Source organism: Somniosus microcephalus, chromosome 31 (genome assembly GCF_052327205.1).
Source record: "Somniosus microcephalus isolate GS21.2 chromosome 31, FLI_Smic_1.0, whole genome shotgun sequence".
Classification (NCBI taxonomy): Eukaryota; Metazoa; Chordata; class Chondrichthyes; order Squaliformes; family Somniosidae; genus Somniosus; species Somniosus microcephalus.
In genome coordinates, this window is record NC_141017.1 from 7,410,374 (window position 1) to 7,434,200 (window position 23,827).

General features: G+C 48.9%; 1 protein-coding gene across 1 annotated transcript in view; it reads left to right on the top strand.

Annotated features, from left to right (window-relative positions):
• LOC147097552 (uncharacterized) overlaps positions 1-23,827 on the top strand; it is a 111,102-nt gene that overhangs the window by 36,749 nt on the left and 50,526 nt on the right. The window contains exon 5 of the mRNA XM_085971402.1: positions 2,801-2,872. Coding sequence (XP_085827528.1) covers positions 2,801-2,872 — 72 coding nt within the window. The remainder of the gene's footprint in view (positions 1-2,800; positions 2,873-23,827) is intronic.

The following is a 23,827-nucleotide window of genomic DNA, read 5'->3' on the forward strand; positions in this document are numbered from 1 at the left end:
ACCCCCCCACTGTGTACCATCACCCCCCACTGTGTAACATCACCCCCCCACTGTGTAACATCACCCCCCCCACTGTGTAACATCACCCCCCCACTGTGTAACATCACCCCCCCCACTGTGTAATATCACCCCCCCACTGTGTAACATCACCACCCCACTGTGTAACATCACCCCCCCCACTGTGTAATATCACCCCCCCACTGTGTAACATCACCACCCCACTGTGTAACATCACTCCCCACTGTGTAACACCCCCCCCACTGTGTAACACCCCCCCCCACTGTGTAACATCACCACCCCACTGTGTAACACCACCCCCCCCACTGTGTAACATCACCCCCCCACTGTGTAACATCGCCCCCCCCACTGTGTAACATCACCACCCCACTGTGTAACATCACCCCCCCACTGTGTAACATCACCCCCCCCACTGTGTAACATCACCCCCCCACTGTGTAACATCACCCCCCCCACTGTGTAACATCACCCCCCCCACTGTGTAACATCACACCCCCACTGTGTAACATCACTCCCCACTGTGTAACATCACCCCCCACTGTGTAACATCACCCCCCACTGTGTAACATCACCCCCCCACTGTGTACCATCACCCCCCACTGTGTAACATCACCCCCCCACTGTGTAACATCACCCCCCCCACTGTGTAACATCACCCCCCCACTGTGTAACATCACCCCCCCCACTGTGTAATATCACCCCCCCACTGTGTAACATCACCACCCCACTGTGTAACATCACCCCCCCACTGTGTAACATCACCCCCCTACTGTGTAACATCAACCCCCCCCCACTGTGTAACATCACCCCCCACTGTGTAACATCACCCCCCCACTGTGTAACATCACCCCCCCCACTGTGTAACATCAACCCCCCCCCACTGTGTAACATCACCCCCCCCACTGTGTAACATCACCCCCCCCCCCCACTGTGTAACATCACAATTCACAATTCACAATTCAAATCGCTTTATTGGCATGATAAGTTACATCTTATGTTGCCAAAGCATCAAAATACATTTATGGTTTAGCACATAAACGCAGTTCTATTCATACAGTGTATAAACAGGTATATCCCTGAGTGTATAAATATACATTCGCATTGTTTATATATATTCTTTTCTTAGTTTACTGGTTGTCCCTCTGTTCATGGCAAGCTGTAACATAGTGTGCCGCCAGTGTTACACAGCTTCTCTCCTCTCCCAGTAGGAATGGGAGTTTTTGGTTGTCATTCAGATTTCTGAAATCAGGGCATATTTGTGAGAATTTTTGGTAGAAATTCTCCCTGATGCCCTGATATTTTCCGCAGGCTGTGAGGAAGTGCATCTCTGTCTCCACTACTCCCTGACTGCAGTGAGAGCATATCCTGTCTTCTCTTGGCAGCCTGGTCTGCCTGTGTCTGCCTTTTTCGATCACTAGGCTATGTTCGCTAAGTCTGTACCTTGTCAAGGTTCTTCTCAGTTTGTTATCCTTTACCATGGTCAGGTAATCAGCTATGTTGTATTGTCTGTTTAGGGCCAAGTAGCAATTGAGTTTGCTTTGGGTTTTTGTTGTTTCTGCCCAATATGTCAGATATTTTTCCTTTTGCTTAGCGACGATTGTGTTGGGTCGAATTCTTTGTGTTACCCTGTCACTGTCCTGGGGCTGGTTATTGTTAGTATTGTTAGTAGTTACTTCACTGAGTCCCAGGACTAGTTGACTGAGGGTATTCTTCTTTATGGTCAGCTCTTGGCATTTCAGGGCGTCGTAGTGATAGCATTGGGGGTTGCTCATTTGTAGGTGATTCCAAAATTTGGTGGCTCTTTTTTGGATAGTGATTATTAATGGATATTAGCCTAGTTCCGCCCTGCATGCATTGTTTACTGTTTTCCTTTGAGTCCGGAGGATACTTTTACAGAATTCTGCATGTAGGATCTCAATTGGGTGTTTGTCCCATTTTGTAAATTCTTGTTGAGTTAGCGGTCCCCATACCTCACTGCCATAGAGTGCAATTGGTTCAATTACTGATTTGAAAATTTTGAGCCAAATGCTAATTGGGATTTCTATTTGGATTGATTTTTTGATGGCATAGAAAGCCCTTCTTGCTTTCTCTTTCAGTTCATTCACAGCCAGTTTGAAGTTTCCCGTAGAACTGATTTTTAAGCCCAAGTATGTGTAGTTAGTGGTTTGTTCAATTTTGGTTGTTCCTACTGTGAAATTTATTTTGGGTCCCTGATGTTTGGATCTTTGCTGGAACACAAGGACTTTGGTTTTTTGGGGATTTATTGTCAGGGCCCAAGTCTGGCAGTACGACTCTAGCAGGTCCAGGTTCTGCTGTAGCCCCTCTTTAGTTGGTGACAGCAGAACCAGGTTGTCTGCATAGAGGAGGAATTTAACCTTGGATTCATATAGGGTGAGGCCGGGTGCTGTAGATTGTTCAAGTAGTTTTGCCAATCCATTTATGTAAATATTAAAGAGTGTCCCCCCACTGTGTAACATTCCCCCCCCCCCATTGACTGATGTTGCCCCCGCTCCTCTGCCTGCACAGAGTGCCGACTCCCGCTCAATGGAGACGAGAAACGGAACCAGCTGGAGTCGGGGAGGCAACTCTATAAAGATCGATAATGTTACCGGCAGGTTTCCAGCATTCCCCAATTTCTCGGCCAAGTTTTTAATATTTTTATATAAAGCTCGATAATGTGATGGCAAGTATCACTGCGCTTCAAAGTAAATCTGGAGCGAAGGTGATAATGATCTCATGGAGAAACAGTGCTGCACGATCTAAAGTGTTGTTCCTCTTTCAGTTACAGGAATGTCTGAGGAGACAAGAAGCTCACTCGCTGAACTTAGGACTGAAATTTCACAGCTGAAGAAGAGTAAGTTTAATAACCATCAGAGGGACCTTTGATCTCCAATTATTCATTCTGGAAACTACCAGAATGGTTGGTGACACTGGGATCGGGTGGATTGATAATACTGCACAGATACTGACCACCGGCTCTGGTTACTACATACATTTGTATCAGGTGTGATCACATCAGCAAACAATTGCCCTCCGCTCTCTGCTCCTGGGGACACTCAGTCCCTGACTGACAGGAGGGGGAAAGGATACCCCAGGGTTTCCAGCTAGCCCGGGAGGTAATGGGGGTGTCATTGGAAAATTCATTTCAATATTGATAAGTGTGAGATGTTACATTTTGTTAGGAAGAATAAAGAGGCCACATACGTCTTGGATAATAAGAGTTTAAATGAGGTCGAGAAGCAAAGGAATCTTGGGGTAGATACACAAATCACTAAACGTAGCAATGCAGGTTAATAAGGCCATTAAAATGTAAAACAAGCACTGGGGTTCATTTCTAGAAGGATTGAATTGAAAAGCATAGAAGTTATGTTGAACTTGCATTGAACCTTGTTTAGTAGTGTGCACAGTTCTGGTCTGCATATTATAGCAAGAATATCAAGGCACTGGAAAACAAAGGTGCAAAAAGATTTACCAGAACTAATAAATGAGAACCAGCATGGATTTGTTAAAGGCAAATCGTCTTTGACTACCATGATTGAGTTTTTTGATGAGGTAACAGAGAGGGTGGATGAGGGCAGTGCGGTTGATGTTGTGTATATGGACTTTCAAAAGGCGTTTGATAAAGTACCACATATTAGGCTTGTTATCAAAATTGAAGGCCATGGGATAAAAGGGGCAGCAGCAGCATGGATACAAAATTGGCTCAGGGACAGAAAACAGAGGCCTAGAAATTCAGGTACTTACCGCTCTCCGGTAAGATGCGGAAGAAGAAGACGCAGAAGGGGAAGACGCGGAAGAGGAAGACGCGGAAGAGGAAGACGCGAAAGAGGAAGACGCGGAAGAGGAGGAAGCGGAAGAGGAGGAAGCAGAAGGAAGGATGCAACACAGACAGCCCCTTTCTGGCCGGGCTATCCGGGATGGAATTGTCCACCTGAGGTACCAGTGACCACAACCCCAATTCCCCTTTTAATATTTGTCCCACACCTCAGTGGGGGAGACTGCAGCTGGCCTTGAAGGATGACCTTGAGGTACTGGTGGCTGGGAGTGTTGAATCGAGTGACGGTGTTTCTTCTGCTTTATCACTCTCCTCTCCCTCTTCTTGGTCAACCACTGGCTGGACAGGCTGCATTTCTTGGGTGTGTGAAATGAGGAAGGCGGAAGGGTGGAGTCGTGGTGAGGGGAGAGGGGAGGGCGGGAAAGCAAGAGGTGCATGTAGAAGGAGGATAATGTATGAGGATACCAGCATCTTGTATCCTTTCAGCCCCGCCGCTGGCCAAGGGCTCAGCCATGCCCCTGTCAGACATGACCAGCACCGTCTCCTCCAAGGGGATGAGGTGCAGCTTGGAATGGGAGGTGTGACTGGTGTTTGGCCGTGCATTGAGCAGTGTGCGAGGCTGGTGGTGCAGTTGGTAGGAGACGGCCTTTGAAGATGCATTCTCAGACCTTGACCACAGGTCTGAAGTCATGAAACAGCTTTGGGCACTGGAGCCAGGTGGTGGGGGTGACGGTGATGGCAGTGACTGCCTCGATGATCTGGTCCATCGTTCTTTCTGGAGGGCCTCCTGGCCCCTGTGGGTAGAGGACCTCTCTTGCAGTGTTGACCACCTACATAAAGCTGGAGTGCTGTGAGCAAGACCCTGGGTGCTCCTTCCCCAGCTTGCTGAGACATTTGTTTAGTGCTGAAGCACTTTTAGCATTTTTTTTAGGTGCGGAAGACAACTCAGCTTTAAGAGCTGAAGACTGCCATTTGGGAATTATTATGAATGTTTTGTTTTTTCAGAAGGCAGTTGAGCTTTAAGGGCTAAAAACTGCCTATTTTTAAATGATTTTAAATTATTTTTCATTTTAGAAAGCAGTTCCCCTTTAAGGGACCAACACTGTTTTCTAAAATGACAGCCTTGCTTTAAGAGAACTTAAAGCTCCAGGGGGGCTACGGCCACGATACATTAGGCCTCTTGTTAAGAGTAGTGCCTGAAAGCCAGCCTTACATGGTAAGTTTAGCGCTGTGCTAATGTTAAACAGCAGGCAGCACCAAAATACCGGTTTGCGCGATTAATTCGGGCAGCCGTTAACTGCGGACCACGGTGGCACCGGCAGGTTTTCGGCACACTGGAATTTTTAGCCCAGAGAGTTGTGGTGAATGGGTGTTTATTGGATTGGAGCGAGGTATACAGTGATGTTCCCCAGGGTTCAGTACTAGGGCCACAGCTGTTTTGGATATACATTAATGACTTGGACTTGGGGGAATAGGGCACAATTTTGGTAGGAAGAATGAGTAGAGACAATACAAGCTAATTGGAAGAGCAAAATACTGCAGATGCTGGAAACCTGAAATAAAAACAGAAAATGCTGGAAATACTCAGCAGGCCAGGCAGTATCTGTGGAGAGAGAAACAGAGTTAACGTTTCAGGTCGATGACCCTTCATCAGAACTGGAAAAGGTTTGAGATGTAACAGATTTTAAGCAAGTGCAGGGGCTGGGAAAGGGGAGGGGAGGAAAGGACAAAAGGGAAGGTCTGGGATGGGGTGGAGGGCCGGAGAGGGTAAATGACCAAAGGTATGATTGTACAAGGCAAAAGTAGATGGTAAGGGGACAAGTAAAGAAACTAAAGATGGGTCCAGAGGAGGTGTAAATGGGAATAGCAGAATCATCAACTGCTGCTGTCTGAAAAAATGGGGGCAGAGGTTATGATCTGAAATTATTGAACTCGATGTTGAATCCAGAAGGCTGTAAAGTGCCTAATCGAAAGATGAGGTGCTGTTCCTCGAGCTTACGTTGAGCTTCATTGGAGCAGTGTAATAGGCCGAGGATGGAGAGATCAGAGTGGGAGTGGAGCGGAGAATTAAAGTGACAGGCGACTGGAAGCTCAAGGTCACGCTTGCAGACTGAATGGAAATGTTCCGCAAAGCAATCACCCAATCTGCGTTTGGTCTCCCCAGTGTAGAGAAGACCGCATCGTGAGCAGTGAATACAGTATACTAAATTTCAAGAAGTACAAGTAAATCGCTGTTTCACCTGGAAAGGAGTGTTTGGGGCCCGGGAGAGTAGGAAAGGAGGAGGTATAAGGGCAGGTGTTGCATCTCTTGTGCTTGCACGGGAAGGTGCTGTGGGAAGGGGAAGGGGTGTTGGGGGTGATTGAGGAGTGGACCAGGGTGCCGCGGAGGGAACGGTCCCTTCGGAATGTGAAAGGGGGGGAGGGGAAGGTGTGTTTGGTGGGGGGATCACGCTGGAGGTGGCGGAAATGGCGGAGGATGACCCGTTGAATGTGGAGGCTGGTGGGATGAAAGGTGAGGGGAACCATATCGTGGTTCTGGGAGGGAGAAGGGGTGAGAGCAGAAGTGTGGGAAATGGAACGGACTCGGACAAGGGCTCTGTCAACCACAGTAGAGGGGAATCCTCAGTTGAGGAAAAAGGAAGACAAATCCGAAGCACTAGTATGTAAGGTGGCATCGTCAGAACAGATGTGACGGAGATAGAGAAACTAGGAGAATGGAATAGAGCCCTTACAGGAAGCCGGGTGGGAGGAAGTGTAGTCCAGGTAGATGTGTAAGTCAATGAGCTTCTGGTGAATGTTGGTCGATAACCTATCCCCTGAAATGGAGACATAGAAGTCGATGAAGAGAAGGAAAGAGTCACAGAAGGACTATGTAACGGTGAGGGAAGGGTGGAAATTGGAGGCAAAGTGAATGAAATTTTCCAGTTCAGGGTGAGAGCAAGAAATGGCAACAATACAGTCACCAATGTACCGGAAAAAGAGGTGAGGGAGGGGACCTGAGCGGGTTCCCATAGCAACACCTTTTATTTGGAGGAAGTGAGTAGAGTCAAAGGAGAAGTTGTTCAATGTGAGAACAAGTTCAGCCAGGCGGAGGAGGGTGGTGGTGGATGGGGACTGGTTGGGCCTCTGTTAAAGGAAGAAGCGGCGCGCCCTCGGGCCGTCCTGGTGGGGGATGGAGGGATTGGACGTCCATGGTGAAAAGGAGATGGTTAGAGTCAGGAAACTGGAAATTGTTAAAGCGGTGGAGGGCGCCGGAAGAGTTGCAGATGTAAGTGGGAAGAGACTGGACAAGGGGAGAAAAAATAGAGTTGAGATAGGAACAAATAGTTCGGTGGAGCAAGAACAGGCTGAAACGATGGGTCTACCAGGGCAGTCCTGCTTGTGGATAAATAGCACAATTTTAAAGAATGTGCTAGAACAGAGAGACCTGGGGGTGTTTGTGCACAAATCTTTGAAGGTGGCAGGACAGGTTAACAAAGCCGTTAACGTGGGATTCTGGGCTTTATAAATAGAGGCAGAGAGTACAAAAGGCAGGAAGTTACACTAAACCAATATAAACACTAGTCCGGCCCCAGCTGGAGTATTGGGTGCAATTCTGGGCACCACCCTGTAGGAAGGATGTGGAGGCTTTGGAGAGGGTGCAGAAGAGATTTACTAGAATGGTTCCAGGGATGAGGGATTACAGTTATGTGGGTAGACAGGAGAAGCTGAGGTTGTTCCCCTTGGAGCAGAGAAGGCTAAAAGGAGATTTGATTGAGGTGTTTAAAATCATGAAGGGTTTAGATAGAGTAAATAAAGAGAAACTGAAGGGTCGATAACCAGAGGTGATTGGCAAAAGAACCAGAGGCGACATGAGGAAAAACTTTTTTACGCAATGAGGGGTTAGGATTTGGAATGCGCTGCCTGATAGGGCAGTGGATATAGATTCAATAGCAGCCTTCAAAAGGGAATTGGATAAATACTTGAAGGGGAAAAATCTGCAGGGATATGGGGAAAGAGCGGGAGAGTGGGACTGACTGGATTACACTTTGAAAGAGCTGGCACAGACTCGATGGGCCGAATGGCCTCCTTCTGTGCTGTACTATTCCAACAGTCTATGAACTGAGAGTTTATAACTGTAGTGTATGTACCCGTCTACCTTTAAGAGAACTATTGTATGTAACCGTCCACCTTTAAGAGAACTACTTTAGGTGTTGCACTACTTTGTTGGCTTCTGTATACTGTAATACCAACGGTGACCACACCGGTATATAAGTGCTGTGTCAGGATTTATTGGGCAGATTCGCCCTGACCTTCGAATAGTAAAGTCCTGTTTTAAGTTACTCTTGGAGTCTGTGTATTAATTAACTAAACAACCCACAGACTTTACAGTGGCAACGAGTCCGATCGTACCCTGCGGCAACAATACTTCCGAAGCAGTTAACGAGTGTCGAGAAGAGGCAACCGCCCTCGTCATTCTGCTGGGAGAAAACTCGAGTCTGCAGAGCTGGAAAGGAGGAAGAATTCAGAGACAAAGACTTCCATCAGCAACAGGCACTGACTGTCCCTTCTGCCACGGTGAGGAGTGAGCCGATCAGCACGAGAAGCAAGCCGGCCACGGTGACTGTGAGTAAGGGAAAAGTAAAAAGAATAACCGAAGGATAAGGGCGGTGCACTCGACCACGGTCGAGGGGGAAAGGAGCCGGACAGAAGTCGGGCCCAGAGGCACTGAGACTGGGGCAGCGTGGAGCAAGGAAGCCGCGGTACAGACAGGCTGGGGACGCAACGGCGTCGTGAGACAGCTAGACCGCGACCGGCGAAAAAGGCCGGGCAGCGACCGAAGCCACGAAGCGCTGCGACCGGGAGCGTAGGCGCGGGAAGATATAAAAACTCAGCCGCAGCCGGGGAGGGAAGCACCGGACTGCGAGACGGCTGGGAGGCGCGATTGGGAGCCGAGCGAGCGGGAGAGGCAGAGCCGACCAAGGGAGACTGAGCGAGAGCCAGTCCAGCGGCTGAAACTGTTCGCCGTCAACGGGGTGTACCCAGCGCCGGTAGAGCCGAGCGAGCGGGAGAGAGACAGAGCCCGAGCAAGGGGAACTGAGCGAGAGCCAGCCCAGCGGCTGAAACTGTTCGCCGTCAACGGGGTGTACCCAGCGCCGGTTGCCCTGCCGAGAAAAGGGAAAGCACTGAAGCCGACGCGCAGGCTGTGAACCTGAAAGCCAGCGGCCGTCGCCCGTGGGGAAAGTGTACCCCTCCCGCCAGGGGAAGAAACGCGGGAAACCGCCATTAGGCGGAGAAGAAGACAGAAGCGGGGAACCGCCATTGAAGTGGGCGGGGAGAGAAGATAAGCGCGGGAAACCGCCATTTTCGCGGGAACCGCCATCTTGAAAAAAAAAAGAAAATTTAAAGAAATAATCCGTGGTGTTATCAGGAAGAGAGGAAGATGCCTAAGCGTGGTAACATCAACGATTTTAATTCCGAGGTAGAAGACTGGGCCACGTATGTGGAACGCATTGAGATCTATGGTAAGGCCAATAAAATAGAAGAAGATGACAAAGCTATAACCTTGCTAAACTCGATGGGCGCGAAGACATACGGGCTCTTGAAGCATCTACTAGCACCAGCTAAACCGGCGGATCAGACTTTCGATGATATTGTTGCTGTCCTGAAGGATCATTTTAACCCCGCACCACTGATGTTAGTGGAACGATCCAAATTTTACGCGAGAACGCAACGGAAAGAGGAAAGCAACGCGGAGTACCTGATTGAACTGCGTAGGCTAGCGAAACACTGTCAGTTTAGGGAAAACCTGGCAGAGGCACTCAGAGACAAATTCGTGTGCGGAATGTCGAAGGAAGAAACACAAAAACGACTGCTCGAAGAGAACGATCTTACACTTGATAAGGCTGTCCTTATTGCTGCATCGAACGAAGCCGCAGCGAAAGGAGCGGCGGAAATGCAGCTAAAGGCAGCGGCACTCAGTGTGCAGCAAATTACTTCGGGTACAACGAAATGCTATCGTTGTGGGAAGACAACACACGACCAGAACCAATGCTGGTTTAAAAACCAGGAATGTAGGAAATGTGGCAAGCTCGGTCACAAAGCTAAGGTATGCCGGTCAGGAAAGAAGACCAACAATAATGAGTCACCACAAAAGAGGTACAGAAAGGTACATGAGGTGACTAGGAAGAGTCCGGACGAACAGAATTCGGACTCACACTCCAACTGCAAGGAACTGGATAGTCTGAGAATTAACAATGTGAGTAATGAAGCTGACCGACAAGCTATCTGGATCACACTACAGATTGCAAAAGTCCAAGTGAAAATGGAAGTGGACACTGGATCGGCGTTGACGGTCATGAATAAGCATGATTATAAAAAGTTATTCAAGCATATTCCCCTACGGGATACGGAACTAGTATTGCAGACATACACGGGGCACAAAGTATACCCCATCGGAAAGATAGAAGTCAAGGTGAGATACAAGGACAAAGATCACCAAAGGATGGACCTGTATGTGTTGCCTGAGGGAGGTCCACCACTTCTGGGACGGGAGTGGATCAGGAAAATAAAGATAGACTGGCATTCACTAAACACCATGACGGTAGATTCCGGAAAGGAAGATGTCAAACCTGAACGGTTGTCCAGAATATTGGACGAAGCTAAAGAGGTATTCCAGCAAGGACTGGGAACACTGCGAGGAATTAAAGCAAAGGTTAAGATTGCAGAACATGCAAGCCCAAAATTTTTCAAAGCCAGATCAGTACCTTACGCGATACGACCTGCTGTGGAGGCAGAACTGGAAGAACTTGAATGATCAGGGGTACTGTCAAAAGTGGACTGGAGTGAGTGGGCCACGCCCATTGTTCCCGTCATGAAGTCTTCACCAAGTAACAAGCCAGGGGGACCGGGGAAGGTCCGCATCTGCGGAGACTTCAAGATCACAGTGAATCCGGTGCTTCACACGGTACAATACCCGCTTCCGCGGATTGAAGATATCTTTGCTTCGTTGGCTGGAGGGAAACACTTCACCAAGATAGACCTGGCACAGGCATACTTACAAATGGAAGTCGAGGAAGAGTCGCGTCGGTACCTCACCATCAACACACACAGAGGCTTGTATCGTTATAATAGACTGATTTTTGGGGTAGCTTCGGCTCCAGCAATTTGGCAGAGGGCCATGGAGCAGGTATTACAAGGAATTCCAAGCACGCAGTGTTACTTAGACGATATCCTGATTACGGGAGAAGACGAGGAAGAACACCTCACAAATTTGAAACTGGTGCTCACTAGGTTGAAGGAATATGGCCTTCGAGTTAATCGCAAGAAATGTGAGTTCTTCCAAAAACGGATCTCGTACTGCGGTCATGTCATTGACCGAGAGGGGCTGCACAAGTCACCTGACAAGATAGAAGCTGTCGTGAAGGCCCCCGCTCCGGAAAACGTATCACAGTTAAGATCATTCTTGGGGTTGATTAATTATTATCACAAGTTTCTGCCGAATCTATCCACGGTGCTGCATCCGCTGAATGCTCTGTTGCGGAAAGAAGTACCATGGAAGTGGAGTGAGGAATGTAAGAAGGCCTTTCGCAGAAGCAAGGCGTTGATTACCTCTGAAGAAGTGTTGGCTCATTTCAACCCAACGTTACCTCTTCGTCTAGCTTGTGATGCTTCCCCCTATGGAATTGGAGCAGTACTTTCACACAAGTTACCAAATGGCTCGGAAAGGCCAGTGGCATTCGCGTCCCGATCATTGACCTCCGCGGAGCGAAATTATGCTCAAATAGATAGGGAGGCCCTCAGCCTTGTGTGGGGCGTAAAGAAATTCAATCATTACCTGCAGGGCAAGAAGTTCACATTACTGACAGACCACCAGCCGTTGGTGTCCATATTCAACCCTAACAAGGCCGTTTCCACCATGACAGCGCAAAGGTTACAGAGGTGGTCCGTGTTACTTGGGGCACACCAATATGACATCGAATACAAAAGGTCCAAACGGCATGGAAATGCTGATGGGTTATCGCGCTTGCCATTGCCGATAGTAGAAGAAGCGACTACAGTGAACCCGGTAGAGATGTTCCACTCATCCATAGTGGAATGTCTACCAGTAACAAATTCGATGATCGAAAATGAAACAAGAAATGACCCGACTCTCTCACGAGTCTATGATTTAACGGTGGAGGGATGGCCAGCACAGGGCGAACCAACGCTGCCAGCATTTTCGCAGAGAAAAGAACAGCTGTCAGTGTGTCGAGGAACCCTGATGTGTGGATCTAGAGTGGTGATTCCACCCAAACTTCAACAGAAGGTGTTAAAGGAGCTGCACGAGGGACATCTGGGTGGAGTGAAAATGAAGAACCTAGCAAGAGCGTTCGTGTGGTGGCCAGGCATTGATGGGGACATCGAAGAAATCACTAAGAGCTGTCTAGGATGCCAGAAGGTCCAAAACGCGCCACCACAGGCTCCTCTGCATCCATGGGAGTGGCCCTCATCTCCTTGGCAAAGGGTACACATCGACTTTGCTGGTCCATTTATGGACTCAATGGCCTAGAAATTCATTAGCCTTAGCGCCACTTTTGAGGCGCTAGAGGGACTAGCGCCAGAGTTATGGCCAGTTGAAAAATTCCCTGGGGCCCTAAAGCGCCGTTGCACCGGTAGCGCTGCGCCGGCACCGATGACGTCATCGGTGTGCGCAGCGTCCCGGTTGCCATGCCGACGGGCCCCAGCGCCGAAATTCAGTTGCGGCCGCCTCACCCGTGGCAGCCGCAACTAAGACTCTGGCAACAGAGTCCAACACGTGTTTGCGCCGGCGCATTAAAGGCCCCGCGGCGGCCGGCCGCTTTCCCGCCGGCCGCCTGCCCGCAGCTCCCTCCCCGGACTTCCCCCCCCCCCCGGAACAGATGCAAGCCCAGCACTTGTCCGAGGTGCCGGGCTCATTTTTAAACAGCTTTGCGCGGGCCGCGGCCGGGTGCAGGCAGCTCCTCCTTAACGGAAGGAGGAGGCCTGCACTTCCCCAGCCTGCCGCACCGCATCGGGTGCCGCAGCGCCGGAATTGCGGCGCTAAACGGCAGTTAGCGCCCTTTTCCAGGCGCTAAGACCCTTCAGTAGCGCCGGCAGCCGTTTGGGCGCGGCGCTACTGAATTTTTGGCGCGCGCAGGGGGACTTAGCGCCGGCACTAACTTCCGGCGCTAAAGCCCTGGCTAAGCCAAAACCCAATTTCTAGGCCAATGTTTCTAATAGCGGTGGATGCACACTCCAAGTGGCCGGAGGTAATAAAGATGTCCACCACCACCACGGAAAAAACCATCACAGTGTTAAGGACCATGTTTGCTGGGAATGGGCTGCCGGAACAGATCTGTTCTGATAATGGACCGCAATTTGTGTCCGAAGAATTCAAGAAATTCTTAAAGAGCAATGGGGTTAAGCACTACACGTCAGCCCCATACCATCCCGCCTCCAATGGATTGGCTGAAAGGTTTGTCCAGACCTTCAAGAAGGCCATAAAGGCCATGGGTAATGAAGCCATTAACTTACAACATAAGGTGGATAGCTTCTTGTTGGCGTACAGGAATGCAACACATGCGGTCACAAATCAAACTCCCGCCATGATGTTTTTTAATAGACGACTAAGATGCCGGCTGGATTTGCTTAAGCCAAACGTCAGAAGGGACGTAGAGAACCGGCAATTCCAGGGCATGAATGAAAGGCCAACTAGATCTTTTCAGATAGGTCAACAAGTTTTGGCCCGGGACTACCGTACCGAGAAATGGCAGCCTGGAACTATTGGAAAAAGGCTAGGGCCGTTGATGTATATGGTGGACATTGGGGACAGTATAATAAGGCGCCATGTTGACCAGATCATAGGGTCAGCCACAAATGGCCAACCTACTCCACCACCTTACACGGTTAATGTTGAGACAGAGATACCCAGAACACCTACCTCCGATCTGGTAATACTGGAATCAGATGAACCTGACACTGTCCTTCAAGCCGAATCGACCTTGCCAGAAGCACCTGCTACCCCGCCGGGAGTTACGACACCACCGAGGCGTTATCCGGACAGAGTCCGGAAACCTCCAGAGAGACTGAATCTGTGAACTGTCTTGCATAAAGTTGTATATATGTTATAATGTATGTTTAATGGGGAATCAGTATGTTGTAAGCTAAAAAGGGAGGATTGTAGTGTATGTACCCGTCTACCTTTAAGAGAACTATTGTATGTAACTGTCCACCTTTAAGAGAACTACTTTAGGTGTTGCACTACTTTGTTGGCTTCTGTATACTGTAATACCGACGGTGACCACACCGGTATATAAGTGCTGTGTCAGGATTATTGGGCAGATTTGCCCTGACCTTCGAATAGTAAAGTCCTGTTTTAAGTTACTCTGGTAGTCTGTGTATTAATTAACTAAACAACCCACAGACTTTACAATAACTATCAGGAAAGACTGACCAGGCTGGGACTCTTTGCTTTAGAAAAGTTGATGTGGCCACTTGTGGGGCAGATCAAAACTAGGGGCTATAAATAGATCCAATCGGGGATTCTGGAACAACCTCTTTACTCAGAGAGTGGTTAGAACATGGAACTCACTACCACATGGAGAAGTTGAGGCGAGTAGCACAGATGCATTGAAGGGGAAGCTAGATAAGCACATGAGGGTTACAAAAGTACAGGATGTCCTTTCTATTTCTTCCTCCCCTCCTAACCCCCCCCCCTCCCGTCTCTGCACCTCCTTAATATCTGTTACATCTCCTGCTTTTTCCAGTTCTGATGAAGGGTCCCAGACCTGAAACGTTAACTCTGTTTCTCTCTCCACGGATGCTGCCTGGCCTGCTGAGTATTTCCAGCATTTTCTGTTGTTATTTTAGAAGGATATGCTGATTGGGTTCGATGAAGAGGGGCGGGAGGAGGCTCGTGTGGAGCATAAACACTGGCATGGACCAGTTGGACTGAGTGGCCTGTTTCTGTGCTGTGGACTCTTTGTAATAATCTTAACATTAGAGCTAGGCTGTTCAGGAGCTAAATCCGGAAGCACGTTCTCACACAAAGGGTAGTGGAAATCTGTAACTCTCTCCACAAAGGGCTGTGGATGCTGGGGCTCAATTGGCACTTTCCAGACAGAGCGGGATAGATTTTTGTTAGATAAGCGTTTCAAGGGATATGGAGCAAAGGAAGGTAAATGGAGTTGAGGTACAGATCGACCATGATCTCATTGAATGGTGCAGCAGGCTCGAGGAGCTGAACGGCCTCCTCCTGTTCCTATGTTCCTAGAAGAGATAGACCTGTGAGGAAAGGTCCACGGTGATATCATGCATCATTCAGTTTAGTTCCCACATAAAATTTAACTTTCAACATTTTAGTTTTTATTTCTACAAGCAGAACAAAGACAAGGGCCGTGAAATTGGACCCACTTGTGACAGCCGTTAAGGCTGGTTTGGAAGAAAAAATGGCAGCCGCTTCGCTTCCGCCCACTTCCGGCGCAGAATACGGCAGCCGCCATTTTGGTCAGATTGCCAATGCTGCCATTGCCTGCGTTCGCTCCAGATATTTAGATGAGCCAGATCGTGATGTCAATCGAAGTGCAACGCTGAATTAACGTACGATCTGGTATTTTGGACGTTGTCGTTCCTTTTAACGTCCTCTCCAAAGCACGCACAAAGTGCAGTAATACAACTAAACCCCCCAACAGCAGTTCTTAAAGGGACACACACAACTTTAAAGATTTTTGCGTGTGTCCTGGTCTCTTTACATTTTGTTGGAGTCATGGCTTGATGTAATACATTTAAAAAGTTGTTAAAGTGTGCAGGGAGTGCTGCTGGATGCTTGCAAGGCTTTGGCTCCTAAAGGAAGGCCTCTGAACATCACTGGCTCCCAGTCCTGGAGGCTCTACTTGCAGTCCCCTTGGGCTGCAGCATGACATGGAGATGGAGCAGAGGCAGGAAAGGGGAAAGACAGTGCACGATTATGAAAAGTGTAGATGAGCAGAAAGACCTTGGTGTCCATATACACACAAATCCTTAATGGTGACAGGGCAAGTTGATCAGGTGGTTAAAAGAGCCAATGGGTTGCTTGGGTTTATAAATAGAGGCCCAGAATATAAAAACAAAGAGATCAGGCTCGGACTTTATAAACCACTGGTTAGGCCTCAGCTGGAGAATTGTGGACAATTCTGGGCCCCGCACTTCAGGAAAGATGTAAAGGCCTTAGAAAGGGGACAGAGGAGGTTTACCAGGATGTTACCAGGGATGAGGGGCTTCAGTTATGAGGAGAGGTTGGAGATGTTCGGACTGTTCTCCTTGGAACAGAGAAGGTTAAGAGGTGACCTAATAGAGGTTTTCAAGATGATCGAGTAAATAGAGAAAAACTATTCCCTCTGGCGAGGGGGTCAATAACCAGGGGTCATAGATTCAAAATCAGTGGAAGAATCTCGAGCGGAGATGAGGAGAAATGTTTTCACTCCGAGAGTTGTGGGGATCAGGAACGCTCGACCTGAGAAGGTGGTGGAAGCTGATTCATCAATAATGTTAAAAGGGAGTTGGACGGGTATTTGAGGATGAGGAACTTCCAGGGTTACGGACAAAGAGTGGGGGAGTGGGACTGAGCGCGACTGCTCATTCAGAGAGGCAGCACAGGCACGACGGGCCGAATGGCCTCCTCCTGTTCTGTAAGTTTCTGTGATTCGATTATTCCTTGACTTCAGGTCAAGCAAGGCCAAGAAACTCTCTCACAATCACACCTCCACTCCCCCCTCAACTGACGAATCAGCACTCCTCCACGTTGGACAGTACTTGGAGCAAGGACTGAGGGAACCAAGTGCTCAGAATATACCCGGGTGGGGACTTCAGTGTCCACTACCCAGCGTGGCTCAACAGTGCGGCCAATGACTGAGCTCCCCACGTTCTGAGTGACACAGCGGCCAGACTGGAGCTGCAACATGTGAGGAAACCATCATAAAAATAGACACTATCTCACCTCGTCCACTCCAACCTGCTCGTCACAGAATTGTCTGTCGACCATAGCATTGGTCCGAGTGAGCCCTGCGCAGTCCTGGGGAAAACAAAGTCCCATCTCCACTTCTGTAATCTGGGCTGCATCCAGCACCTTGGAATGAGCCTTTGGTTCAATGGTTGCAATCCTGCCTCGGAGTCAGAAGGTGCAGGGTTCGAATCCCACTGCAGACAGTGCCAGCGAGTGGAGCCCAGAGTAGAGTCTCTCAAAACCCTGCTGGATGCCAGCCCAGTACTCATGTCTGAGGAGTGTCAGAGGCCCCCACTTATCCGGAGGGTAGGTGAGCCCTTTAGCCTTGGTGGAGATGGTGCTTTGATTGGGGGCAATATACTAACATGAATTGAGGATTGGTTAACGGACAGAAAACAGAGGGCTGGATTTTCAGTGTGCCGTGAGGCGGGCTTTTAGGCGTGCGGGGGGCAAAAATCCCGAATTCGGGGGTCCCGACACCATCCCGCCCAAAACCCGCCTCCACGTAAGTTTCAAGGGAGGCGGGTACCCGCCCCGCACTGGGACCCGCCGATCTGAGGCGGGAAGGGATTAGTGCCAATTAACTGCCTGTTAACAGGAAGTTAACAGGCAGTTTTTAGCCTAATCCCTATTTTGAGAGGTGTGTAGGATTCCCGACGGCTCCAAACCACGCCAGGTTAGAGCAGGCGGGCCGTCGGGTTGAAGGACTTGGAGGGGTCACGATGTCAGTGTTCAGGTGAGTGATGGGTGCATGAGTGCAAAGGTAAGTGTGTTTGGTGTGTCTAAAGTGTCTAACGAAGTTTAAATTACCTGCACTTACCTCGACAGCCTTTCTTCCTCTAGGCTTCGGGAGTCCATCATTCAACCGGCACTGAAAGCAGAATGGCTGCGAGCTGTCAAAAGTAACAGCCTTCAGCTTTCAGTGCTGGGGAGAGTTCTAACTGAGTCTGTGTAGAAGGACTCAGGTTAGAAGTCAGACTGTCAGTGTTTGAAAGCTTCAAACAGCTGTGAAACACTGATATTTCATCTGTCAGGACGTCCTGACAGATGAAATTGCAGTCTGTGACGTCACCTGTTGTCGGGTAGCCCTTACTTGGCCTGCTGAGCCCGCTGGGCGGGCTTAACAAGGTCAATCAAGGGAAAATCGTGTGGATTGGCTGGATGTCGATGGAGGCGGGACTAAAACCCAAAAGTTGTAGACCAGCCTCCTTCCCGATTGCTGAATGAAAATCCAGCCCAGAGAGTAGGAATAAACGGGTCATTTTCGGGTTGGCATGCTGTAACTAGTGGGGTACCACAAGGTTCAGTGCTTGGGCCTCAGCTGTTCACAACTTACATCAATGATTTGGATGAGGGGACCAAATGTAATATATCCAAGTTTGCTGATGATACAAAGCTGGGTGGGAATGTAAGTTGTGAGGAGGATGCAAAGAAGCTTCAAGGGGTTATAGGCAGGCTAAGTGAGTGGGCAAGAACATGGCAAATGGAATATAATGTGGAGAAATGTGAAGTTATCCATGTTGGTAGGAAAAATAGAAAAGCAGAGTATTTTTTAAATGGTGAGAGATTGGGAAATGTTGGTGTTCAGAGGGACCTGGGTGTCCTTGTACATGTCGGGGGTTTTGGCGTGTGTGCCCGGTCAGCTCTGCCCCTGACTGCCTCTGAGCGGTTCGAATCACTCCCACACCCTCTGGGTTCTAGACACCGGACTTAGGTACAGGCAGCAATACAGGAAATCGAGTAGACAACTGGTTTGGTGCAAGAAAACCAAAATTTTATTAAAAGGCTGAATAAAACACAATACTACTGAGAATCACTGTTATAGTTACAGGCATAAAATAGGTAATACACTTATGTGGGAATGGGGAACACACGGCACATCGAGGGAAACAAATACATTAAAAATCCCCTTATCCTTAATCCCACCCCCTATGCCTAACTAGATTAAGCTATGAGGGGCCAGGAATTCATGCTCACCAATTCAAAACCTGTTGCTTTAGATGGTGGGGTTTGAGGTCCGCTCTTCCTGTTCTCTGGGGTATCCCGTCACCACGTGGTCACAGGGCGCGGTGCTGAAGTTGTTTGTGCGAAGCACCCTCCTTTCCATCAGCTACCGTCGTCGTCGAGTCGCGATGGGTCTTCTTCTTCTTCCTCGGGCGGTCGTCGGCGGTATTGCTGCGGTTGGGGGTCGGTTGGCGGTCTTTACCATCTAAATGATTTTGCTACCCATGCTTCGAACGCCAGTTCGTTCATTACCTGGGTTATTACTGTCCAATTTTCTAGCCAGGCTTTAAATGCTAGTTTATTTTCAAAGGCTTTGAATGCCAACTTATTCTCACAAATGGCAGCTTATAACTAGGCTGTTTGTCTTGAGTTTACTGTCCATGCATCAAATGCCAATTTATTCACCAAACACCAGCTTATAACTGGGCGTTTGTCCCCCCACACGTCTTTCCGTTGCCCTTCTCTTCCTTTACCGTATTCTTCATCTCGTCTCGTCTGCTCGTTTGTGGCCTGTGTGTCCTGTGTGGTTTTGAACTCGGGTCTCGTTCTCCTCCCGCGTTTGGCCCCGGTGTAATGGGCGTCCTTGGTTGTTGAGCGGCGCGGGGAGCGAGAAGAGAGCCCGCCACGAGGCCAGGGCACGAGAGCAAGAGCTATGAGACTGATCACTACCGATGGGCCTACAATTATACCTGATTCTTCATTCCTTATCTGCGCGCCAAATCAGGTCAGTCCTTTGTCTAACTTTTGGCGGGCTCATTTAAACTGATTACAGCCATTTACTTTAACGACTCCTGAAAAGGCTGTCTCTGTGTTATAATGGTTTCGATGTCCTGGTTGTTGGTTATGTATGAGACTTAATCGAGTTTACCTGACTTGATGGCTTCTGTGAGCTGTTACCGATTAAAATATGCAGAAACCTGATGGCCTTGATTGAGGCCCATTCTAACCTGATCTGTTTCAAGGCGAATGGAATGCATATTCTCTGTTTGCTTTGTCTGGCCCCACAGAGTCTATTCACAGGTCTATGCATTTTAAGTTTCGTTCCAGGCTTGAAAAAAAAGGTGCCTGCCTGCTTTCAGAGCCTTGCTTTTAAAATCCTGTCCTTTTGGTCATGAAGCTGCAGAAGCCATTTTGGGTACCCTGTCTTTTCATAACTTGTCCATACAGGGTCCCTTTATCCATAATTTTGGGGAATGTGGGAATTTTGAGAACCCTACATACACAAATAACTGAAAGTTAACATGCAGGCACAGCAAGCAATTGGGAAAGCAAATGGTATGTTGGCCTTTATTACAAGAGGATTTGTGTATAAGAGTAAAGACGTCTTACTGCAATTATATACGGCCCTGGTGAGGCCACACCTGGAGTATTGTGTACAGTTTTGGTCTCCTTACCTCAGGAAGGATATACTTGCCATAGAGGGAGTGCAATGAAGGTTCACCAGACTGGTTCCTGGGATGGGGGGATTGTCCTATGAGGAGAGATTGAGTAGACTAGGTCTATATTCTCTAGAGTTTAGAAGAATGAGAGGTGATCTCATTGAAACATACAAAATCCTTACAGGGCTTGACAGGGTAGATGCAGGGAGGATGTTTCCCTTGTCTGGTTGAGGCCCACAGCCCCGAGACCGGAGAAGCAGCGGACCTGCGCGGGAGCAGCCCGAGGCGGGAGAGCTTAAAGGCTTGAGAGGGAGCAGTCAGAGGCACCGAGGCCCACAGCCCCGAGACCGGAGAAGCAGCGGACCTGCGCGGGAGCAGCCCGAGGCGGGAGAGCTTAAAGGCTTGAGAGGGAGCAGTCAGAGGCACCGAGGCCCACAGCCCCGAGACCGGAGAAGCAGCGGACCTGCGCGGGAGCAGCCCGAGGCGGGAGAGCTTAAAGGCTTGAGAGGGAGCAGTCAGAGGCACCAATCCAGGTTCCAGGAGAGAGGTAAAAAGTAATCCAAGTGTGACGTCACCAGGGAGCAGGTAAGTGATTGGTTGGTGAGTATTTCTCTCTCTTCAATACAAGCTTGAATTCTGTGGTGTTAAATTTCTGTGGTGTAATGGGGACAGTTGGTAAATAAAGCGCCCTAGAGTATACCTGTAACTGGGGTATTGAATAAATTTTTTAATTAATTAAAGGAGTAAGTCATGGCAGGAGAGTTTAGACCCGTGTTCTGCTCCTCTTGCTCCATGTGGGAAGTCAGGGACGCTGCCAGTGTCCCTGATGACCATGTGTGCGGGAAATGCATCCAGCTGCAGCTACTTGTAGACCGCATTGCGGCGCTCGAGCTGCGGGTGGATGAATTTTGGAGCATGCGCGATGCTGAGAGGGTCGTGGATAGCACGTTTAGCGAGTTGTTCATGCCTCAGGGTAGGGCAGCACAGGGGGTGACCATCAGGCGGAGCAACAAAGGCAGGCAGGTAGTGCAGGGAACCCCTGCGGACATCCCCCTTTCAAACAGGTATACCAAGTTGGATACTGTTGAGGGGGATGACTCACCAGGGGAAGGCAGCAGCAGCCAGCTTCCTGGCACCAGGGACGCTTCTGCTGCTCAGGAAGGGAGGAAAAAGAGTGGGAGAGCAATAGTGGTAGGGGATTCTATCGTAAGGGGAACAGATAGGCGTTTCTGTGGCCGCAAACGTGACCCCAGGATGGTTTGTTGCCTCCCTGGGGCCAGGGTCAGGGATGTCACTGAGCAGCTACAGGGCATTCTTAAGGGGGAGGGTGAGCAGGCAGAGGTCGTGGTCCACATTGGGACCAACAACATAGGTAGGAAGGGGGATGAGGTCCTGCATCAAGAATTTAGGGAGCTAGGTAACAGATTAAAGAGCAGGACCTCAAAGGTTGTAATCTCTGGATTACTCCCAGTGCCACGTGCTAGTGAATATAGGAATGGGAGGATAGAACAGATGAATGCGTGGCTAAAGAGTTGGTGTAGGGGGGAAGGTTTTACTTTCCTGGATCACTGGGCCTGCTTCTGGGAAAGGTGGGACTTGTACAAGTCGGACGGGTTGCACCTGAACCAGAGTGGGACAAATATCCTTGCGGGGAGGTTTGCTAGCACTGTTGGGGGAGGTTTAAACTAACTTGGCAGGGGGATGGGATACAGAGGGGAGCTGAAATAGGGGGTGATGTGCTGCCAATTATAGAGAAAAAAACAAGTCAGCTTGGTAGACAGGGCAAATATATAAGGGCAAGGCTGGATGGCATCTATTTTAATGCAAGGAGTCTTGCAAATAAGGTGGATGAACTGAAGGTGTTGATAAACACATGGGAGTATGATATTGTTGTTATCACGGAGACATGGCTGAGGGAGGGGCAAGGCTGGCAGCTCAATATTCCGGGGTACAGAATCTTCAGGCGAGACAGAGGGGGAGGTATAAGAGGAGGGGGTGTCGCAATATTAATTAAGGAGTCAATTACTGCAGTAAGGAGGGATGATATATTAGCAGGTTCCTCTAATGAGGCCATATGGGTGGAGCTTAAAAACAAAAAGGGGGCAAGCACTTTGCTGGGAGTGTACTATAGGCCTCCAAACAGTCAGGGGGAGATAGAGGAACAGATATGTAGGCAAATCTCAGAGAAATGTGCAAATAATAGGGTAATAATAATGGGGGATTTCAACTTCCCCAATATTAACTGGGATAGTCAGAGTGTGAAAGGCTCAGAGGGTGTAGAATTCTTAAAGTGCATCCAGGAGAGCTTTTTGAGCCAGCATGTAGAAAGTCCTACAAGAGAGGGGGCGGTACTGGACCTAATTCTAGGGAATGTGGCCGGCCAAGTGGAAAAAGTGCTAGTAGGTGAGCACTTTGGTGACAGTGACCATAATATGGTAAGATTTAAGGTGGTCATGGAAAAGGACAGGGATGGGCCGGAAATAAAGGTTCTAAATTGGGGGAAGGCCGATTTTAATAGGATAAGGCAGGATCTGGCCAAAATGGACTGGGATCAGCTACTTGTAGGAAAATCCGCATCGGAGCAATGGGAGGCTTTCAGAAGGGAGATTGGGATCATACAATGGCAACATGTTCCTGTAAAGGTCAAGGGTGGTTCCAAAAACCACAGGGAACCTTGGATGTCAGGGGATATACGAGAATGGATTAGGAAAAAAAGGAGGGCTTTTGGCAGATACAAAAGGCTAAAGATGGAGGAAGCCCTAGAGGAGTACAAAAAGTGCAGGGGGATACTTAAAAAAGAAATTAGGAGATCAAGGAGGGGCCATGAAATAACACTGGGGAGCAAAATAAAGGAAAATCCTAAGATGTTTTATAAGTATATTAAGGGTAAGAGGATAACTAGGGAAAAAATAGGGCCCATTAGGGACAAAAGTGGCAATCTGTGTGTGGAGCCGGAAGATGTAGGAGGGGTTCTAAATGAATTTTTTGCATCTGTTTTCACTATGGAGAAGGACGATGTAGACATAGAAATAGGGCGGGGGGACTGTGATATGCTCGAACATATTCACATCGAGAGGGAGGAGGTATTGGCGGTTTTAGCTGGCCTAAAAATGGATAAATCCCCAGGCCCGGATGAAATGTATCCCAGGCTGCTGTGTGAGGCAAAGGAAGAGATTGCGGGGGCTCTAACACATATATTCAGGACCTCTCTGGCCACAGGGGATGTGCCAGAGGACTGGGGAACCGCTAATGTAGTACCATTATTCAAGAAGGGAAGTAGGGAAAAACCGGGGAACTACAGGCCAGTGAGCCTAACATCAGTGGTAGGAAAATTATTGGAAAAAATTCTGAGGGACAAAATTTGTCTCCACTTGGAGAGGCAAGGATTAATCAGGGATTGTCAACATGGCTTTGTCAAGGGAAGATCATGTCTGACTAATTTGATTGAATTTTTTGAGGGGGTGACTAGGTGTGTGGATGAGGGTAACGCAGTGGATGTGGTATACATGGATTTCAGTAAGGCCTTCGATAAAGTCCCGCACAGGAGACTGGTCAAGAAGGTAAGAGCCCATGGAATCCAGGGTGCCTTGGCACATTGGATACAAAACTGGCTTAGTGGCAGAAGGCAGAGGGTGATGGTCGAAGGTTGTTTTTGTGACTGGAAGCCTGTGGCCAGTGGGGTACCACAGGGAT